This window comes from Caretta caretta, chromosome 1 (genome assembly GCF_965140235.1).
Source record: "Caretta caretta isolate rCarCar2 chromosome 1, rCarCar1.hap1, whole genome shotgun sequence".
Lineage (NCBI taxonomy): Eukaryota > Metazoa > Chordata > Testudines > Cheloniidae > Caretta > Caretta caretta.
Genome location: NC_134206.1, coordinates 296,423,276 through 296,443,325, shown reverse-complemented (window position 1 = coordinate 296,443,325; position 20,050 = coordinate 296,423,276). Strand labels below are relative to the sequence as shown.

The 20,050-nt window shown below is 37.8% G+C and overlaps 1 protein-coding gene across 5 annotated transcripts in view; it reads right to left on the bottom strand.

Moving 5' to 3' along the window:
* Nucleotides 1-20,050, bottom strand: part of SLC38A4 (solute carrier family 38 member 4) — a 60,559-nt gene that overhangs the window by 8,434 nt on the left and 32,075 nt on the right. For 2 of the 5 annotated variants that reach the window (XM_048835964.2, XM_048835965.2), the window contains exons 2-13: nt 13,696-13,914; nt 11,786-11,876; nt 8,920-9,035; nt 5,432-5,505; nt 5,224-5,316; nt 3,541-3,622; nt 3,357-3,439; nt 3,185-3,243; nt 2,488-2,766; nt 2,287-2,366; nt 1,006-1,106; nt 22-146 (exon numbers count right to left, since the gene is read on the bottom strand). In XM_048835964.2, coding sequence (XP_048691921.1) covers nt 22-146; nt 1,006-1,106; nt 2,287-2,366; nt 2,488-2,766; nt 3,185-3,243; nt 3,357-3,439; nt 3,541-3,622; nt 5,224-5,316; nt 5,432-5,505; nt 8,920-9,035; nt 11,786-11,876; nt 13,696-13,814 — 1,302 coding nt within the window. In that variant the 5' untranslated portion in view covers nt 13,815-13,914. Of the gene's footprint in view, nt 1-21; nt 147-1,005; nt 1,107-2,286; nt 2,367-2,487; nt 2,767-3,184; nt 3,244-3,356; nt 3,440-3,540; nt 3,623-5,223; nt 5,317-5,431; nt 5,506-8,919; nt 9,036-11,785; nt 11,877-13,695; nt 13,915-15,482; nt 15,561-18,226; nt 18,264-18,612; nt 18,680-20,050 lie in introns of those variants that run through there. The other 3 variants (XM_075124386.1, XM_075124387.1, XM_048835968.2) reach the window with 3 other exon arrangements.

Sequence of the window (20,050 nt, the reverse complement as noted above, 5' to 3'; positions counted from 1 at the left end):
TCAGAAGCTATATTTACTTACAGGGAAAAGGACTATGGGCACAGTTAAGGTGACAGCCACAAGCACTGCCAGGCGAACCAGCAGAAGAGGGGTGTCGAAGGTGTACACTTTGGTGTATGTATGAAGTAATTCATCTTCAACTTCTCCTACAAAAGAAAATGAAAACAGGCTAAGCTCATTCAGGCATGATCTATACTTTCAAAACTAAGATTTTATAACGTAGCAAGATGAAAGAGGGTGTGTCCCTGCAGTTGTCGTCAGACACATGCTACTGATTAGATACAAGCTTTCCTCAACATCAGTCCCTCTGTGGTAGAAATGTTGGTGGTAATAACATTCAGCATTTATATAATGTGTCTCATCCAAGGATCTCAAATTACTTTACAAAATGTGCTATATAAGCCTCAGATGGGGAAACTGAGGCACGGAGAGGCAAACTGACTTCCCCAAAGTATGTAGAACTCCTGGCTTTCAGTCTGGCACCCTAACCACTGGACTAAACTGCTTCTCTAAAAGGGACAGTGGACACTTGTTTTGAAAATATTCCACATGCAGTTATTATGTGCAGCACTAACTGTTATGTGCCATATGCTTCCGTGTCATAATGGAGGAATTAATAAAGTAAAAAGCAGTGCAAGTTTAAGCTGAGGGCAGCAGCAGTAACATATGGTCTACTATGTCTACAGACTAAGTTATACCAGGTAATCCATCCCTATGGCCTTTTGTACACTAGGATGTATTGCACCTGTTTTCAGGAAAGGTGAAGCTGTAACAGTGGTGTAGCAGTGGTGTAAGAGCTAGAGACAGAAGTGCTCCATTGCATTGCGAAAACCTGCTGAGTATCGCCAGCTTTGCTTCCTTTGGCCATGTGGAAAGTGTGACATCTACAGCATCTTGTTCTCTGAATGCATGCAGTCATGACCCACACAGCTGTTCATTCTCACCACTACAGATAACCTCTAAAAGAATTGAGAAACTTCTACAGAGAATATGGCTCTGACTCACCGTAGAAGGTAAGATAACCAAAGAGAGCAGCAAGCAGATACATGATCAGCATTCCAGCAATCGAGATGTTTGAAACATTCTGCATCCTCTTTCGTGACCGGCTGGGTAGGAAGGGAAGAATAACAGTGTAAATAGTTTATAAAGTCTATATTTGTACATACCTTCTAGTGAACTAAGAGTCCAAGCTGTATTCTGCTAACATTGTCACTAGTTAGTGAATTCAAAGCAACTAACCCTAAATCAATGTTACAACAAACTCAAGTGAGTTTTAAAGCCCTTTGTTTCAAACTCCAGTGTCACACAGTACAGAAAAGCTCAGAATGATTTGTATATATAAAAGTTTTACATTGCTAACCTGATAGTGTTAAAATTAACTATTTACATTTTTATAGAACATCAACTTCAGACTGAAGTTTAAGGAAAAATGTAGGTGCTGAAATCTAAAAGCATTGTTTCTAATTCTAGGCCCCAATCCTACCATCCGATTTGCATGAATGCACACTTGTATCAGTGCAGAGCTTCACTGAGGATCAGGGACCGACAGAAGAATAGGTAAGATCAATTCTTCTTTAATATATACATTGGTTAAATATTTTTACAAGAAAGTCCTGAATTAGGATTGGCTGGATATGGGCATTAAGCATCCGTAAGTTTACTTCCTCAGAGCTCAAAAATGCTAAGATATGGAGTAATGTAAACTGGCTAGTGTGGATGTGTGTGATAAATTACCTCACCCGATTGGCTGTAGCATAAATTTGGAAGAAATAATTACTGACTAATGAGAATTCAATCAGACTGCATGAGAAAATCTTTGCTACATGATACAGTCCTTATTCCTGCAGCCAGATCCTGCAGCGCAGATCTTTGCACCCACCGAGAGTCAATGGGACTCCGGGAGATGTAAACGTGAGCACTGACAGATACAGGTGCAGGACTGGAGTCTCACTCATCAAAATATTTTTGGTGTTGTGCAACACTTGAATTCATGACCATATCAGAAATGTTTCCAAATATTTCTGGTAATTGATATTTCATAAAATTTCAGTTCATTTCAAGGAATACCAAGATTTATTGCCTCTTATGAGGTAAACCTCAGGTCAGTAATCTGATGTATGTTTTATCATCAATATCTGCTTATTATGGAATGCAACAAACCATTAGTGGGAGAATTTGTACATCATTGATTAAAGCTGGACACTAAAAAGTGATCTGATAATTGCTACCGGGTTAACTATGGAAGTGTGTGACAATTGTTTTTAAAAGTAAAGTTAAGAGCCTTACTCTTTAAGTTCACTGTATATTGGTAGCACCTCAGGGTGGCACACGAATGCAAATGCCAGGATGGGTATTGTATAGGCAGTCTGAAAAACAAAGGTGTTTAATATGAGTATTCACTACTGAATCATCCGAATGTATTGTGTTTGGCAGCAGTTTAGGTGTGGAGTTAATGGCTATAGACAGATTCTGCGGAATCTCCCTTACCTGTGAGTTAAACACAAAATATTTGGGTTGGCACATGTCATCACTATCACTGTGGGCTTCATATTCCACTCCACTTGTGTGTAGGGTGTCTTTTGCCTCCTCAAAACCCGTGGTGTGCCCAGGTGTATTGTCCATCATGAAATTCACTTTAGAATTAACAGACTCATTTGGTAACATCACTAAGTGCATTGGAACTGAGTTGTTGTTGTAGGTCCAGTTTCCAACGCTATTTTCCGGGACAGGGAGAGGGCAAGGTATTTGGGATTTCTTGTAGATAACCTACAATAAGAATAGAAAATGTCAACACAAGTCTATAGCTTTGAAAAGGTGGCTTCTATTTACACCCTTGACTGAAAACATCAGTGGCTGAACATTTAATGTTTTAAGGTAGCAAATTGTGATTATTGCCCCTGCTTGGCTAGGAATTGAGCATATCCTATTAGTTTTGTTACTCTGCCTCCACCTTGCTTTTTGTCTCATCTCCCTGTTATGTTTTGCTTTTTAGATGGTAAGCTCTTTGGGATAGCGACTGTCATGTACAGTGCCTAGCACTATAGGGTCTTGACCAGGCTAGCCTCTAAACGCTAGTAATAATAAATAAGTACAGAGAAGACAGCTAAAGTTTCTTAATTATTTAAAGATTCTGTATTTCCTACTTTTGGTTATAGCTAGTGATATATTTCATATAGTCACATACCACAGTGAGAAAGAAAACCATGCAGGTAAGTGAAAATCCACTCGTATAACCAAGGTAACCTTCAAAGAAAGAATAAAAAAAAAAACACATGCAGTTAAACCACACATAAATTCAGATGACTAATCAAGATAAGAAACAAAATAATATATTTTAAGTGAGGAAATAGTTTTACCTAAATTTTTTAGAAGGGAAAGTGGAAGAATAATTCCAACTGACACAAATATAACGAGGTAGTTACCATTCAGGTACCATTCTCTAAAGAGGAAAAGAACCAAATCAAACCAATATTAATCATTTCTGCCAAGGTTAACTAGAATATTTTCACTGAAGTCATAGGTCGTGCAAAACAAACATACCCAGAATTCTCTTCAAGATGCAGAAATGCTCGGATTACTTCAGGAAGTTCATATTTAATAATAAAGAGGTAGCTTGACATTGCTGAAAAAACAAACACATCAGCTAAGTAAAGTAGAATAATATGGTTCCAATGCAGGTATGCATTTTTTAAAGAATGCTCATTACTGTCAGCATTCTTTAAAAAAAAAAGAGAAATGATAAACTATGCATTATTTTGAAAATGCAATATATACATTGATTTTAGTCAAACTTGCTTAACTATATGAACATGTAGATGAAATGAACTACATCGTCCAGTTTTTAGAATTGGGTATCTAAGTTATGGTACCTAGACAGTTCTGTATTTTGGTGCTCAAATCACCATTTACGTACCATAATTGGCAGTGTGAATAAACAGATGATAACTTGACCATGCTCCCTATTAATAAGGTAAGAGCCATATTCTGAACTAAAAGTAACTTTGAGTCTTTGAATATGATATAGTTATTATTGAATTAACAGAGCACTCGAGTTGTTGTTATGCTGAAATACACATTTTTACCCCTTGCATAATGACAGGTTTCAGAGGAACAGCCGTGTTAGTCTGTATTCGCAAAAAGAAAAGGAGTACTTGTGGCACCTTAGAGACTAACCATATAATCAGATAACGGTATACATCTGATGAAGTGAGCTGTAGCTCACGAAAGCTCATGCTCAAATAAATTGGTTAGTCTCTAAGGTGCCACAAGTACTCCTTTTCTTTTTACATTTTTACCCCGTCTCTTGGCTTTGCTATTGTAAATCCTGCTGCTCTAATGGACCGTTTTCCTCAGAACTGTCCATCCATTACTCATAATAAACTTGGCTGCCTCAACTTCTGACCCCTCTTCCCAAACTGTCAACCTATTTAACCTTTGTTTTCCCTGTGTTATATTCCTTTCTCATCAACTAAGTATAATTCCTTGCCTAGTTAAACTGTATTTGATATCTGGGCTTCAGTAAGGAAGGACAGAAGCTGAGACACGCATGTTTGTTACGCACTCATAGATGGGGTCTTTGAAAAGTCATAGTAGCCAATCAAAAGAGAAGGCCTGATTGTGAAACTCTCTCTATTGCGAATGGCTACTATTTTAGTATAGTTATTATGAAATTGCTATACGATTGACAAGTTTCTTTTGCTCTGGATGGCTGATTGTGCTTGGCAGCCAGATAATAGAGATTTCCAAACAGTACCAAGTTTTAAAACACTGAGCCCATACACATTTCCATTTCATTTCCAGTGAGCTAAGACCCAATCCTGCAACTTTTACTTATGTGGAAAATAACTTGGGACTGGTATGCATGTAATGGGGATGTCTCATGTGAGTAAAGTCTACTTGTGTGAATGATGGTGGCAGGATCGAGCTCTTGGGGAATGGGAGCTGAGGGTGCTCAACATCTCATAGGATCAGGCCCAAAATAAAATATGGTGTCAAGAGATAACTGATCTGGCAAATCAGTTGCTGAGCACCTTTCTCCAGTTTTCTCCTGTTACTGTGAAAAGCAGTGTGTCTGCCTATTTTTGCTATGCACATCACTGGGGACCATTTACCCCACTGTGCTCAGTCCGTGATGGCATCCACATCAGCCTGAGGACATGTGCTACCAAGGGAGACCAGTGTTTATTTTTAAAATATTTGTTTAGAAGAACATTTTGCCCTTACCACCAATATTCTGCATTATAATCGAAACAAAAGCACCATATTTTCCAGGCCATCCAAATGCCTTTTCACCTAGTTTTTCATATATTAGGGAGCCTAGAAGCAAAAAGAAAACATGGTGGACTGTAAAAAGGCACATTATTAAACATATTTAAAGGAGAAATATGTGCATGCAACATGAACATTCAGTTAACCAACAGTGTCCTCATACCTCCTTCTTTTGAGGTCTTCAGTAAAAGGTGAACTGAATAGAGTGATAATATTGCTATGCTGAGCAGTAGGATTCTGTAAGGAATAACGGAAATAGAGATAATAAATTATCAATAGAGATAATAAATTGACTTAACAGAACATATATTGAGTTGCTCTCCATCACTTTAATATGTACATTATCCCAAAACCAGTTTGAGTGCTGGCGTCATTGGCCAGAAGGCAGAGGTAAGCTTTGGCTGTAATTTATTTATACATCCTCTGGCAACCTGAACATGCATGTTACACCACCTTAGTTTGCCTCTAGAGACTTACTTAGACTCACTGAGGCACTAATTCTGCATTGTCCTGCAAAGGCAGATTCCTGCACCCACGCAGAGCCCCAGTGAAGTCAACTGGATTCCACATGAGTGGGCCTTCCAGGATCTGGGGCCTTAGACTCCCACTCATTTACTGACATTGTAACTTAACCCTCTCTCCTTACCTAGCACCTCTGAACCACCTGAAAACCATAACAACTTCAATGGGAGCTGTTGGCTACCCCCTATGTTTGAAAATCAGAGCATTTGGCTGCCTGTGAACTGTGGAGCCTGAGCTTAGGAGCTCATATTTGACACTATGGATATATAGAGAGATCTCACGTAATGATCAGGGATAGCAAAGAGCACTGTATGACACTGGAAATCTTGCTTTCTGAAAGCATACAGCACTAGCTTCTAATCCTGGCTGGCAGGCTGTGAGATACTGATTCTTGAATTCATATAATTCTGACTACCCTCAAGCTTCCTCCACATACTATTTCAGTTCTACATGATTTCAATGGCTGGTATTTTGAGAACTACTGATGCAAGAAACTAATGCTTTATGTGACTTTTTCAGGGCAAATATCTACCAGCAAATATTTCCAACAGCTGGTGATGGGACACTAGATGGGGAGGGCTCTGAGTTACTACAGAGAATTCCTTTTCAGGTATCTGCCTGGTGGGTCTTGCCCACATGCTCAGGGTCTAACTGATCACCATATTTGGGGTCTGGAAGGAATTTCCCTCTGGGTCTGATTGGAGGAGATCCTGGGGTTTTTCATCTTCCTCTGCAGCATGGGGCACAGGTCACTTGAAGGTTTAAACTAGTGTAAATGGTGGATTCTCTTGAAATGATTATTTGAGAACTTCAGTAACTCAGCCAAGGTTATGGGTCTATTACAGGAGTGGGTGGGTAAGTTGGTAGCCTGCAATGTGCAGGAGGTCAGACTAGATGATCATGATGGTCCCTTCTGGCCTTAAAGTCTATGAGTCACTATATTCTGGGCAGCATACTACTCACCACCTTGCCTTCAGCCTGTGAAAAGCTCCTATAAACACTGCATGACTGAATTGTACATAGTTTGGGAGAGATATTCTGGGGTGCTCTATGTAGCCTACTCCCTTATTAACCAGAAGATTTGTGTGAAAAATCCACATGGGAGTTAATGCTGATCATTCTACCCCATTAAGAAAGGTACGTAAGGAATCGAATGATAGCAAGGCTCCTGAATTAGCTATAGTACAAGAGGAAAGAGGAACTGGGGTCGGTGTAAAGGTGCTGGTCCACCATGCAGATCCTTAAGATCCGTGTGGTGTTGGGACCTGAGTTCCTTGTGGATTTTGTAGAGCTGTGGAATTTCAAAGCCACATCCCCTGTCCCCTCCAAGCAGCTGCAAACCATTCTCCCATGTGGGGAGAATGCAGGGAGGGTGCTACAGGATTAAACTTTCTGAACTTTAGAAACCTTTCTCCCCTCCTCTGTAAAATCTCACTGAAAGGGAGCATTTGGGCCATCTCTGAACAATACATTAATGACCGTAAATATAACCTGAATTAGGATTAGTACAGTAGTTTTCATTTGGCAAATGGAATTTTTCAATCCTTTTGAAAGCTAAAGTCAGAATCTATAAGTACAGGATTATGTACAGCAAGTATATGTCTGACACTGAAGTAATGATATCCTCCACAAACTTGTCTGCTTTTAAATTAGATGCTCCACCACAAGAAGGGAGATTGTTCTCATTCCCAAAGTATGAAACTGTGATAGGACAGAAAGTGAGCTGCTGGGTGGAGAAAGGGGTTTGTTTGTTTTTTATTAGATGGCACTATTTAAACATTATCCCAGTCTAAAGGTGACAATTTTTACTTCTGCCAAAGTTAACATGACTAGGCTTCTGATAGCGTTTGTTAAATTTAAGATTTGTTAGGGTTCCGCACGTTGAAAACTGTGGCTAACAGTTAGGATTTAGAAGATGTAGTAGAATTTTTTTAGCCAGGGCTAATATACAATGGAATAGAGATACTTCATAGCTGGGTTGGTTATTATTGAACACCCTAAGGAAGAAGAGTTTTTGAACTCTAAAGAGTTTTTTAAAAAGCCTTTCAAAGTTTCTTGGCTCTAGAGCACTCCCTTTTAAAACCAGTTTCCATTTCTGTGAGAGCAAATGCTCCCACTAAGACATTTAACTACCTGATTTGCAGGTGCTGTCAGCTAGTTAGCCATCCAAGTGGTAGCATCTGCACTCATAATTAATTTCAGGCAAAAACTCTGCATCCAAAAATAGGAGATGCCATTCTCTCTTGGGATCTAAGTATACAGTTTCAGAACCTGCTGCAGAGTTTTTGTTACACAGCTTCCAAAAGTCAAGAGGAATCACACAGAGAAAACTCTGCAAGTTGATCTGAAGGTTTACTATTTTTCCTGTAATGTAAAGCAATCACCCACACTGCATTCTAGGCTTCCTACTAAACAAAGGAGGATTAACATTAAGGCCCACATAAACAACCAGATTATAAAACTAAAGCCACTTACTAAAGTGGGACAACTTTTAAATGTTCTCTCTCAACCTGATAGGGGTAGCCAGGGATGTCTGCACATAGATGTCTGTTGGTGTCCATCAAAGCATATGCTGTGTACATACTGTATGTCAGCGACATGCCATTTCTGTCTTCAGTGGTACAGACAGACTTTAGAGAGAGTGGCTGACATTAAATATTGGTAAATATGTAGCTATATTTGCATTCAGCCCCTACTTTCTGTTTTCAGGGCTAGAGTTATATGGGCATGAAGTATTTTTCCTCGGTCTCGACAAAGTTATAATTATAAACATATAAATAAATATATACTTTACTGCTTGTGTGGAATTGCCTGTGCTGAAATAGTGGGAATGCTGTTGTTATTTTAGGAGAAAGAAGTACACTGTCCTTCCAATTTTGGTTTTTGACTGGACAATATAAATTCCCAGCAATGAATCTAATACAAAACACAGCTGAAATTAGGGTGGTTTATCATCATTAGACAGAGTCTTGCAATGCTGTTAAAATGTTTTCATTACTGGAGACCTTAAAAATCTCTTTATCTATAAAATGTGGTTCTTCACGTAAGCATTTTTCTCTAATCACAGAAACACTGATAGCTCGCTAATTATATTCTCCCCACTTTTCTGACCACTTTTTGAATACTTACACAAAAAGTATAATTCCTGTGTTGGCCATGGCATATGACAGCCCTAAGATGCCACTCCCCATGATGGCATTGCTCAGGTTAAACGCTGACATTCCAAAGGAAGTAGTTCCTGGATGCTATAGAAAATAACAAAAATGGTAGTTAAGTTGTGCCTTAATGAGTGCAGTGTAAAACTGTGCTTTTTCAAGTTGCTGGCTTTCCCTTCCTCTGTTCTGTTGAGTACTATGGATGTTGTCTTACCACGCTGCCTGATCTTACCAACATTTTTTACTACAGAACTAGTACTTACCATTTAATACTTGGTTTCAGAGTAGCAGCCGTGTTAGTCTGTATCCGCAAAAAGAAAAGGAGTATTTGTGGCACTTTAGAGACTAACAAATTTATTTGAGCATAAGCTTTCGTGAGCTACAGCTCACTTGCATCAGATGCTTATGCTCAAATAAATTTGTTAGTCTCTAAGGTGCCACAAGTACTCCTGTTCTTTTAGGAGCCCCAGCTACCTCAGAGGGCTTACAATCTAAGTATAGTACTATTATGAGAACTCCCTTCACTTCAAGTACTGTCACGGTAGTATGTGTTTGCAGCATCAACACCAGAGCTTTTCTTTTGTCCAAATGGGGTGTAGAGTTATGTCCATACTAACAACCCTTCAAAATGAAACTGCCAGCAATGACTACAGTTACCCAGCGTCACTAAGAACCATAAATGTCATCTTTTTTGGTCATAACAGGCCTGAATAAAGAAAAACACCAATATATAAAAATGAAAAAATCTAGCTCTTTGGGCTGTATTCTCATTTACACCAGTAGAGTACCTTCACTGTGCAGTGAATGACTTGGAATTTTTATTAAATATTTATACTATAGTAGGGTTCAGGTTGTTTTATAGACCACAAACCCACACGAAGAAACAATCCTCCCTCAAAAAGTTTACAATATAAGGTCCTGATCCTGTAAAAACTTAGACCTAGATTCACAAAAGTATTTAGGTGGCTAAACTGCAGATTTAGGCACCTAAGTCTGGGTTTAGCCATCTAAAACCCAGTTTTAGGCTCCACAGTGATTCACAAAGCTCCTACTGAACTCCCTTGGCACCCATGTTGCTCCAGTAAAAGTTCCTGAGTCACCTGTGTTTCTGTCTTTGGGCATTTGCACTGCTGCCTCCCTCTAGGTGTCTAGTGCCTGTCTCCCAGAATGATTCACAAAGCAGGGGAAAGATAAGCATTGCCTGGATAAGTCATGTTCAGGGACTGATCTGGATCAGGCCCCTCAAATGAGTTCACACAAGCAGCTGGGACCTCCCTCTCATAGCTTTTAGACCAGTAATTAGGGTATTCACCTAGGATGTGGAAGACTCCAGAGGGGGAGAAGGGATTTGCCACCTTTCAGGTGAGTGCTCTAACCACTGGGCTGTAGGATGCCCTGATGTAGGGCTCCCTCAGTCTCTCCTGTTGAATCTGTTCCACTCTGAATAAATGATTAGAGTCAGTGGAGCAGGGGACTGGATCCAGGGTCTCTCACATCATGGGTGAGTACTCTGCCCACCAGGCTACAGAGTCATTCTCACTCACTTGCTCTCTCTCTGCTCTACCTCCACCCCAATGACTCTTTAATTTTTGATCCACAATGGAATAGGTTCAACAGAAGAGACTGAGGGTCTCCCACATCAGGATAGCCTGATGAGAGTGCTCCATCCTCCGCCCTCTAGCTTCTTCCAAAAACAGCATAGGCACCTGACTCCAAAGCGGGTTCCCCAGCTCTGAATCACTAGCACAGGGGGCCTCCCTGCAGTCTGGATTTAGGCACCTATCTCTGAGAGAGAGGCAGGACTTAGTGCACACCTTTCCGTTCAGCATCTCCCATTGGCTAGCTTAGACGGCTTTCTGTCTAGCATGCTGGCTTTTGTGAATCACAGTCTAAGAGCCTAACTCAGGCTTTCTGGATTGCAGTGTGTTCCTGTGATTTTCTAGATGCCTAAAATATAGGTGCTGTTGTTCAGCATCCCAATGCTTACCTCCCTTTGTGCATCCAGGCCTTAGACACATTCCTAACTTTGCCCATGGGAGAAGTCCTTTAGAGTTCAGTGGGACTACTTGTGTGTAAAGCTAAGCATGTATACACTTGCATGATTGGGACCTAAGACTGGTGTAAATAAGACACATCTGGCCCCACTGTTTTAAACTGATCACATTAAAGTCTGGCTGTAAACTGAAATGTGACTAAAACTGGAACTGCTGGGTGTGTGTTTATTTGCTCCGTTTACAGGTTACAAGATTTCTTTCTAACTACCTGAAAGCTTGAACATGAGATTTAAAATTCAAGCTTCTCTATCATTAGCAGTAATAGATATTCTGTGGGCCAAACATTACCCTCAGTAACACCTGTGTAAGTCAATTTAAAGCTAATAGTTGTTACTGGACCTTCTGGGCCAATGGGCTGGCACAGAGTTATTGAGGGCAGCATTTAGTCAAAGGAACCTTTACTATTGGGGTTGGCAGGGAAGAAAGAAAGACCCCAGCTCAATTATCAGAGGCTAGAGTGAGTTTGCAGGGCTGGTAGTTGGAAAGAAAATGCCTGTGTACATGTAAACAGAGCATATTTTATCTAGAAATCACTGAGACACAATCCATGTAGAAGCTTGTGATGCCATGTTTATAGCAGAGTAGAGCCACGATTTAATACTTTAAACGATCCAGGCAGCCAAATCGTAACCACTCGACTAAGGCAGAAATAAACAGAATATGCTGGTAAGATTCTTTGGTGAGCTTTGCAGTAACGCTGTTTACATTTGCAAAGAGACTCATGTATATTGTCCCTACTTTCTTATATTCCTGTTTCTATTACTTAAAAACTAATAATAAACTTACATATTCCTCCTGATAGTCTGCCAATTTCTTTTTGCCCAGAAATCCATTTGGAAGGAACTTCTGACTTTCTGCATCATTGTTAGCAAATTGACTGAACACAAAAAAAGAGCAAAATAAGAAAACAATAAAATAAGTTTACTACGCACAAGAGACTAAGGGTCCAATTCAATGCTCACTGGAATCAATGGAAAGACTCCAACTGCATCAGTCAGGCCCTGTATTCAGAAGTCCTTACTCAGTTTTATTCAGTGTTTCCTCTAGCAAAATTCCCACAGATGTCAATGGGAGTTTTATTGAAGGAAGCACTGAATTAAAACTGAACGAGACACTCAGGATTGGGCCTACGAACTTTGTTTAGTTTTAAAAGAATCTAAACCACACACGGCAGATTCGTAGCTTTGAATGCACTTCCCAACTTCTGTCAACAGTGCTGTCTTCCTTAGCAGCATTTTCCTTCCCAATATCATATGTCCTGTTCATTTTATTTACATTCTTACAGGCTACCCTTTACCTCAGAAGCCCTGTATAGCCAAGTATCCACCTCTCCATGTCTAATCCCTCCTCAAAACACATTTCTGTGAACCCTATTACTGTTAACCCCACCCTGGAAGAATTGCTATTATTTACTGATATAAAACAAAACCACTTCCCACCAACAAAATGTATGTACCATATCTAAACTCTTATGTATTATTTGTCTTTAGATCTCGATCCTATACTCAGATCTGCTAGCATAGAACCCCTAGAACACTCTAGAGGTACAGGGATCAACACTAGCAGATTTAATTGCAAGACCAGGGCCTTAAAATAGAAGATACTGATATGAACCTAAATGGAACTACAGGATCAAACACACCTGGGGAATATTTGAGTGGACTTTCTAGGTAAACCTTATCTTTACAGAGGATCAGTGTGAAATCCTAGATCTCCCCTATTTGCCAAAGTTTGGATCCAGACCTGAACTTTGGCTCATGACTGTGTTTAGGGGCAATGAAGAAATATCATATTATTTAAGAGTTAAATTGAATTCTGGAGCCATGTGTGTCATCTAAGAACAATGGCCAGGATTTTCAAATGTAGGTTCCCAAAGTTATGCTCCTACCTCCATATTTTGGCACTTAATGATGCAACCTGATTTTCAGTGTTGCTCAGAACCCTCCTGTTCCTACTGATTTTTACTGACGTTTTGCCTCAGTAAAGCAGGACTTAAAATTGTGATGTTTCTTAACACTAAATATTAACTTTAGCTCAGAGAATCATTGGATTTCTATTTGATTTCTTGGTCTTAACGGAGACATTCTCCAGAAATTTTTCTATTAATAAGGAGTAGAGTAAAAGAAGAAATAAACTGCTTCTCTGTATAAAACTTTCACATTGAAATTGTATATTTAATAGGCCATTGCTTTGTCTTGAAATTAGTTTGAAGACTACATGTTTTAAAACTAAGAGACCTCTGATCATATAAATTGCAAACAAACAATTTTGAGTGAAAACAATGTGCTAAAACTCAGTAATTATATGAATCTAGGTGTCAAAGAACCCTGTAATTGCCTTTATAAATATACAGGTATTATGAGAACTGAATGTTTATGATATTGGACAGCTTGTGTTCAGAGTCATGAACTGGACAGTCAGTGCTGGCAAATCTCAGCACAGATTTTTACCAATGCATCTCACTATTGACCTTGAATATCTCAGCTATTCTACCCACAACGATAATCATGTCAAAGAGTGCAGTGATTTTGTGATTTGGGGAATAGCCACTAAACAATCAAACCAGTTTTAATTTGTGACCTAATCTGAATTTAATTTCAGGATGCCATAAGTGAAATCCTGGTGTATCGCATGTGTTAGTCTTTGATTACCTCTTTTTAGTCTGAACATAAACCCCTTTTTATTTAAGTACATACCTGCTAATAGTAGCTTTTTCTGGATCTATTATATCCGTGTAGCTGTCTTCAATGCTTTCTCCGCTATTGCTCTCCTCATCAAGTTTGATGTTGACATTTTGCAGTTCCATGCGATCCATTTGAGTGGTCAGCGCTTTCTAGCTTCTACAGTGTAAACAATACTGTACCTTCTGCTTACAGGTTCTCTCCACCATGTGTTAACTTTCAGAACACTCTGTTCTGCAAACAGATCACAAAATAACTCATTAGAATTTTCCTCAAATTAGATAAATGAGTGTGATTCCCTCTGTTTGTGTTTGTTCTTCGTAATAACATTAAGGGAGGCAACTGCTGCAGCTTGGGAAAATTCTGGATAAATACAAGCAAAATATTCTTTTTTTTTTTTTTATACAGCATCTTTCCACTCAGTCTTTCTCAAAATGCAAGACAACAGACCTACACAATAGGTTTCCAAGCTCTCCTAGAATAATAATAAAACACAGGTATATATAGTCTATCTATAAAAAAACTATCACTGTAAACAGATTTAATGTAAAATCTGGGAAAAATTATTTTGTTTTTTAATTGATATCGTGGATAATCATTAAGATGCACCCTTAACCTGAGATTAACTATATCAGGGTTGGGTTGTAGATAGGGAAATGCTATATATAAACTTTACTGACCATCGTATGAAGACATTACAGTCAAATTATTTTTCTGAAGGAAATACTTGGTGTCTTGAAACATATATTGCTAGATAAGTATGGCTACATGTTAAAAATAATCAAGCTGCTGCTGGCTGCACAATGCACTTCACCCTATCACATCTCAGTTTAATACTTGTCCATCAAAACTTTTAGATAGTTTTAAATTATATAAACTATCTCTCAAACAGAATTATTACATATTTACATAATTTAATATGCCTTTAGTCTCATGAGAGGGTCTGGATAAATAATAATAATCATCTGGATAAATAATCATCTTTTTATATGGCCCAATATAAACCATATACTCTATAATATAAATAGTATGATGATTTGTCTTTGGCATTAACATGAGTTTATACTTACAATCTCAGTTTACAGATACACTTTTACATTTGTTTACTCATTCCCAAGTTTCATAATATACCACTAATATTATGCAGTTGTACAGCATTTTTTTTTCTGAAAGTGCTTTACCAAAATGACTTAATAATAGTATCCCCATTTCACAGATGGGGAAACAAAGGCATAGAGAGATGAAGGGACTGGCCGCAAGTCATATAGCTGGTTACTGAACTATGGACCCCGACTCTTTATCCTTGTGCCTCCCAGTATAACACATTAAAAGAATCCACCATATATTTCCTGAGTTGTGTACCAGAAAATAAAATACTGTATTCTTAATGCTATAACTAAATGCCTAGAAACATTGAAGAATACAAATTAGTATTAAAAAACCCAGCACAAGCAGCATTCTATTTTTGCTTTACTCTAGCCCTAAGCATGCAATTACTTATTAAAAATTCTCCAGTTTTTCCATTCATGGATGTTTAGTTCCTCACTTAATTACCAAACCTTCACTAGTCTATATAGCCATTAATATGCCATTCCTAACATCTGCAGTCTCAAACTTATTTTTAGCAGCACAACATTAAAATGTGTGTGTAAAATGTAAATGTAAACTTTAAACACCAACACTGGAGCTAAAATTAACCTTGTGTCAAAAACTACAATAAATTACCTTACTCTAGTAACATTTATTTTTATCTAATAATTGAACAGCAAAAGAATATCAAGGTGTTTTTGCCAATTTCCTACCAGAGATAGCTGCTCTGTTTATTCCTTTCTGCTGCCACTCCAGCACTTAGACTGAGACTGATTACTGAATCTGGCATTAGGTCAGAGATAGCTAGGCAGGCTTACATTCCAAGGGTCTGATTTTGCCCACTGAGGACATGAATAACTCCAGCTGAAGTAAAGAAAAGAACTGGGTCCTTGCTGAGACAATGGTAAACTCATTCATAACAGTACCTCTAAAACCAAACTTTTTTGCGTTCCAAGCAGCAGATTCATATAGTATCCAGATGCTTATTTTAAATCTATATCTAAGAAAATCAGGCAATCGAACACAACCTGCCAGTGATGAAGAAAATCTCTGTTGTGAACACTAACAAATGCTCACTTTAGCAATATTCTTCCAATTGTATCACCCCTGCTATACTGACTATTTTAGTGTTGAGGAACAAAGAGAACAGTGTAGCAGAAACATTACCATGGATTAATTTACACAGAGATTAGGTTAAGAGAGAAATTCTGTATTGCACAGTCTGTACTATATTTGGAAAGGAAAGAAGAATATGACAGAAAATATGTATTAGGGTATAGGTTCTATTTTAAAGGCTGATCCTTCAAACACTTACTTAAGTGAGTCATTTTACTTATTGTCTCAAAGGACTATAAAATTATTTATGTTTTAAGGATCAGGCGCTTGGTACTGAATCATCATCAATTTTAGGTCCCAATCCTGTAAACACTTACTAATGAGTGTAGTGCTTATTACCCCAAGTAGTTCCCTTAATCTTCATCAGTGTTTGGGGGATTGGACCCTTCATTTGTTGAAATCCTTCTCTCCAGGTCACCAGTCTTGCAAACTCTTGCGTACACACGAGTAACTTTGGGCATGTGAGTAGTTCCAGACTCCATGGGAATATGCACATGCCCAGAGCTACTCTCATTCATAAGGGCTTGCAGGATCAGGGCCTAACTGAAGACTAGCACATTGCTGCACCTCAATTCCATGGGCATTTATTTTGAAAAATTTTAATCGGTCACTCTGTCAGGATAGCGTTCCTTACTCTGAACACTTCTCATACCTAATGAAATCTTAAATTGTAGTTTGCAGTACTGTTGTAGCTGTGTTGGACCCGGGATAGGAGAGAGACAAGGCGTGTGAGCTAATATCTTTTATTGGACCAGCTTCTGTGGATGGAAGAGACAAGCTTTACAGCTGAACAGAGCTGAAGAAGAGTTTTGTGTAGCTTGACAACTTGTCTCTTTCCCCAACAGAAGTTGGTCTAATAAAATATATTACCTCACCCACCTTTTCTCTCTGAAATTGTATACATCTTTATTTAATTAAAAAGACTACTAATTAATATGTGTATATATATTTTGTTGCTACCATGTATGTTGCAGATTACAGACTTTTTACAGTCCAATCCTTAGGTCCCAGTCCTGCAAATATGTATATGTAACTTTTTACTCATATGAGAAATTTTGTTGAAATCACTGGGAATACTCATGTAAGTAAACTTGGGCACTTGCATAAGTATTAGCAGAATCTAAGTTATTTATTCACATAATTGGAAGGTCAATTTTTTTCAGAAATTTATAAATATTTCCAAGGCATGTTTTATGCAAGGCACTCAATGCATTGAAATGTTAGTTAATCTTACCCAAATCTGTGTGGAATCAGTTATTTATTGAGCAAACTTCTGAAATATGATCACCTCAGACAAGTAACTACAGGCAAACCTATTTTTAACTTGTATCTAGGGTGGAAAAAAATCCTGCATGTTCAAAATCTCTGATGCACTTCACCTTCAAAAGAATCTATTCACATAAAATACACTGTTCACATAAAATCCCAATCTTCCAATAGCTGGCCAATATGTCAAAGATGTAAACCAGATTTCACATACTCGGCTGCCAGCCACCGCTGTGTATTGCTGTTGCTACCTTAAGAAGTACAAGCTACAATGTTTAGAAACAATGTCTTTTCCCCCACAAAGCACTTCTAAAGGCACAGGCATAAAAAAAGGGAAGAACTGCAAATGCTATGCTAAGCGGCAGTATTATAAACCAGCTCCTTTTTCTGTTTTAGACCACTACTATTTTTTCCCCTTAGGTATAGATGTCAGAAAAGTCTACTAGCTTAACTACGTTCCTTAAATCCAGCTATAACATGCCTAGGCTTTTGCTGCTTCTTGTGGAACAAGAAGGCAGACTGAAACAAAAGGATGATTTTTTTCTTTTAAGATATTACATTAAAATGAAAATATTGGACGCACAAAGCATTACCCCTCTAAAGCAATATTTCTCTCAAAACCTCATGTCAAGTTCATCTGCTTTGCTTTAGAATAGAACATAATTTTTAAAAGGTACTCAGAAAATGTGTTCAAATTGCTTTTTAATATGTAATGAAACAATTAAGAAAAACATGAACTTGTTTTTCCATTTTATTTCATAGCAAATTTGATTTACTTTCTGTGGTGCATCTAGGATTATGAATAAGTTGAGGTTTATCAATTAGGTTTATCTGTGACCTTGCCTTATTTGCCTAACAGTTGCATTTTCAAGCATTTTTGCAATGGCTAGTACTTTTATGTCCTATCACTGTATATGAATCAGTAGATTTTCCTGACTCTTAGTCTCAACGACAATGCATTTAAAGAATTAATGTTGTTTCTAAAGCAATTTGAAGACGAAAAGTGCCATAATTGCTACCTTAAAATAAACACACAATTAAAATGAACAATTTATTTTCATATTCATTTACTTACTTGAATATTAGCCAGGTAAACCAAGAGTCTTGATAAAAATTCTCAATAGTTAACCAGAGGCCCTAAAAGAACACGAGCATATCATTCCTAATTAACTGGTCAACTTTAGAAACCTCCTGCTGTTTCATTTCTTTCTTAGATTTGATTTTCTGTCCAAAAAAGGGGACTGAATTTCATGCCTCATATAAAAACAAATACACCTGCTAATGCCAATTACAACTACAGTATAGCAAATCTTAACTGCCAGTTCTTCACTCTTCATTTAAATTTACAAATGAATTACATTTGCACAAAGTTTTCTCAAATTCTTCAGCTTAAAATGTGTTAAGTGGAAGAAGTATACAATAAAATGAATAGACATTGTAAAGGTACATTTTTAGGTTTACCTCCAAATCAAACACGTTATCTTGCTTGCTTGCTTGCTTTCTAAGCAAGTGATATCTTAACTTGCACCTGTAATAGAAAGTTGGCTCATCTGAGTCCTTGTGCAGCTGGACAATCATTTAAAGACAAATGGGAGTGTATCAGATGAACCAATCAGCAACAACGATACCCCAACACCTCCCATTGTCAAACTTGCGTCAGCTCTTTTAAAAAAAAAAAAAGGTAAATCAATTTACTGGTGCAATCAGTCATCAGAGGTATTTGCTCTCTGAGCTTGGCGTTCTAACAAAACGCATATCTGCAGAAAGTTTTACCTAGACTTGTGTCATAGTCAGGATGATGTAGATTACCTTGTTATTTTAGTTTGCTAATCTCGATGCTCAAGGAAGAGATACAATATTTTTAAACTAATTTTTCATCAGCATCAAAGTTACAGTAACACAATTTAGTTATGAAAGTGAGTGACAGTATGGTTTAGGACCTATAGCCAGGGCGTCTGTGTTCTCATTCCCAGTCTACCACTGAATTAGGTCCAGATCCTTAACTGAGTTCTCCCTAGGCAGGATTGGGGCTATAGGGTGTGGTCTTTGACAATTTGTTTGGCCTGTGTTTGTGGTAGTTTCCCCATCTGGAAAATGGTGACTATTTACTGTAATTATTTACTTCCTAGGGCTGCTGCAAGGATTCATTCTAATATATGTAGTGCACTATATATGGGAAGTATTTAATATTATTTATTTATTTGAAACGCATACTTGAGGAGAAGCTACGTTTCAATATATCAGTTACACAGTTTAGGATTTGTGCTCCATTATCTAACTGAATAATAATTATAATAATTCTTAATAAACTATATGGGCATAGTGATCAAACCACTGATTGTATGTTAGAGAAGATGCAAGTTGGAATGGTTTTTCATTATTTTAATTTTATGGAAAGGATTACACTCACTCGATTAAAATTGGCTTTGTAAATACACACACCCAGTCTCTCTCAGTCATTTTTGATGGGGGAGAGCTAAGTCATACAAATAAAAAAACATTATTGAAAACCTGTCCAAAAGAGCTTATGTCATTTAAAAATTTAATAGGCCTCAGTCAACTTAAAAATCACAATTCTGCCCCAAAATGTTGTAACTACTATTGTTACAAGTAAACCCTATTATTACTGTAACTGAAAGAGATTAGAGGAAAAAAGTATTGATTTTCAGTTTGTTTACTTTGTAAACTGGGTGTAGTCAGTTTTACCATTTCCCCCTATTGTTTATATGGTGTTTTGTGCAGCAACAGGGGAGAGAAAAACATTTCTTTAAACAAATGAAAATGTGATTGCAAACCACAAAATCTGGCAGGGGAATTCAGCAATAAACATAGTATCAACTCAGGAGCAGCTGTAAAAATTACTTTTAATTATTTTTTGACCTAACGGAAAAAAATATAT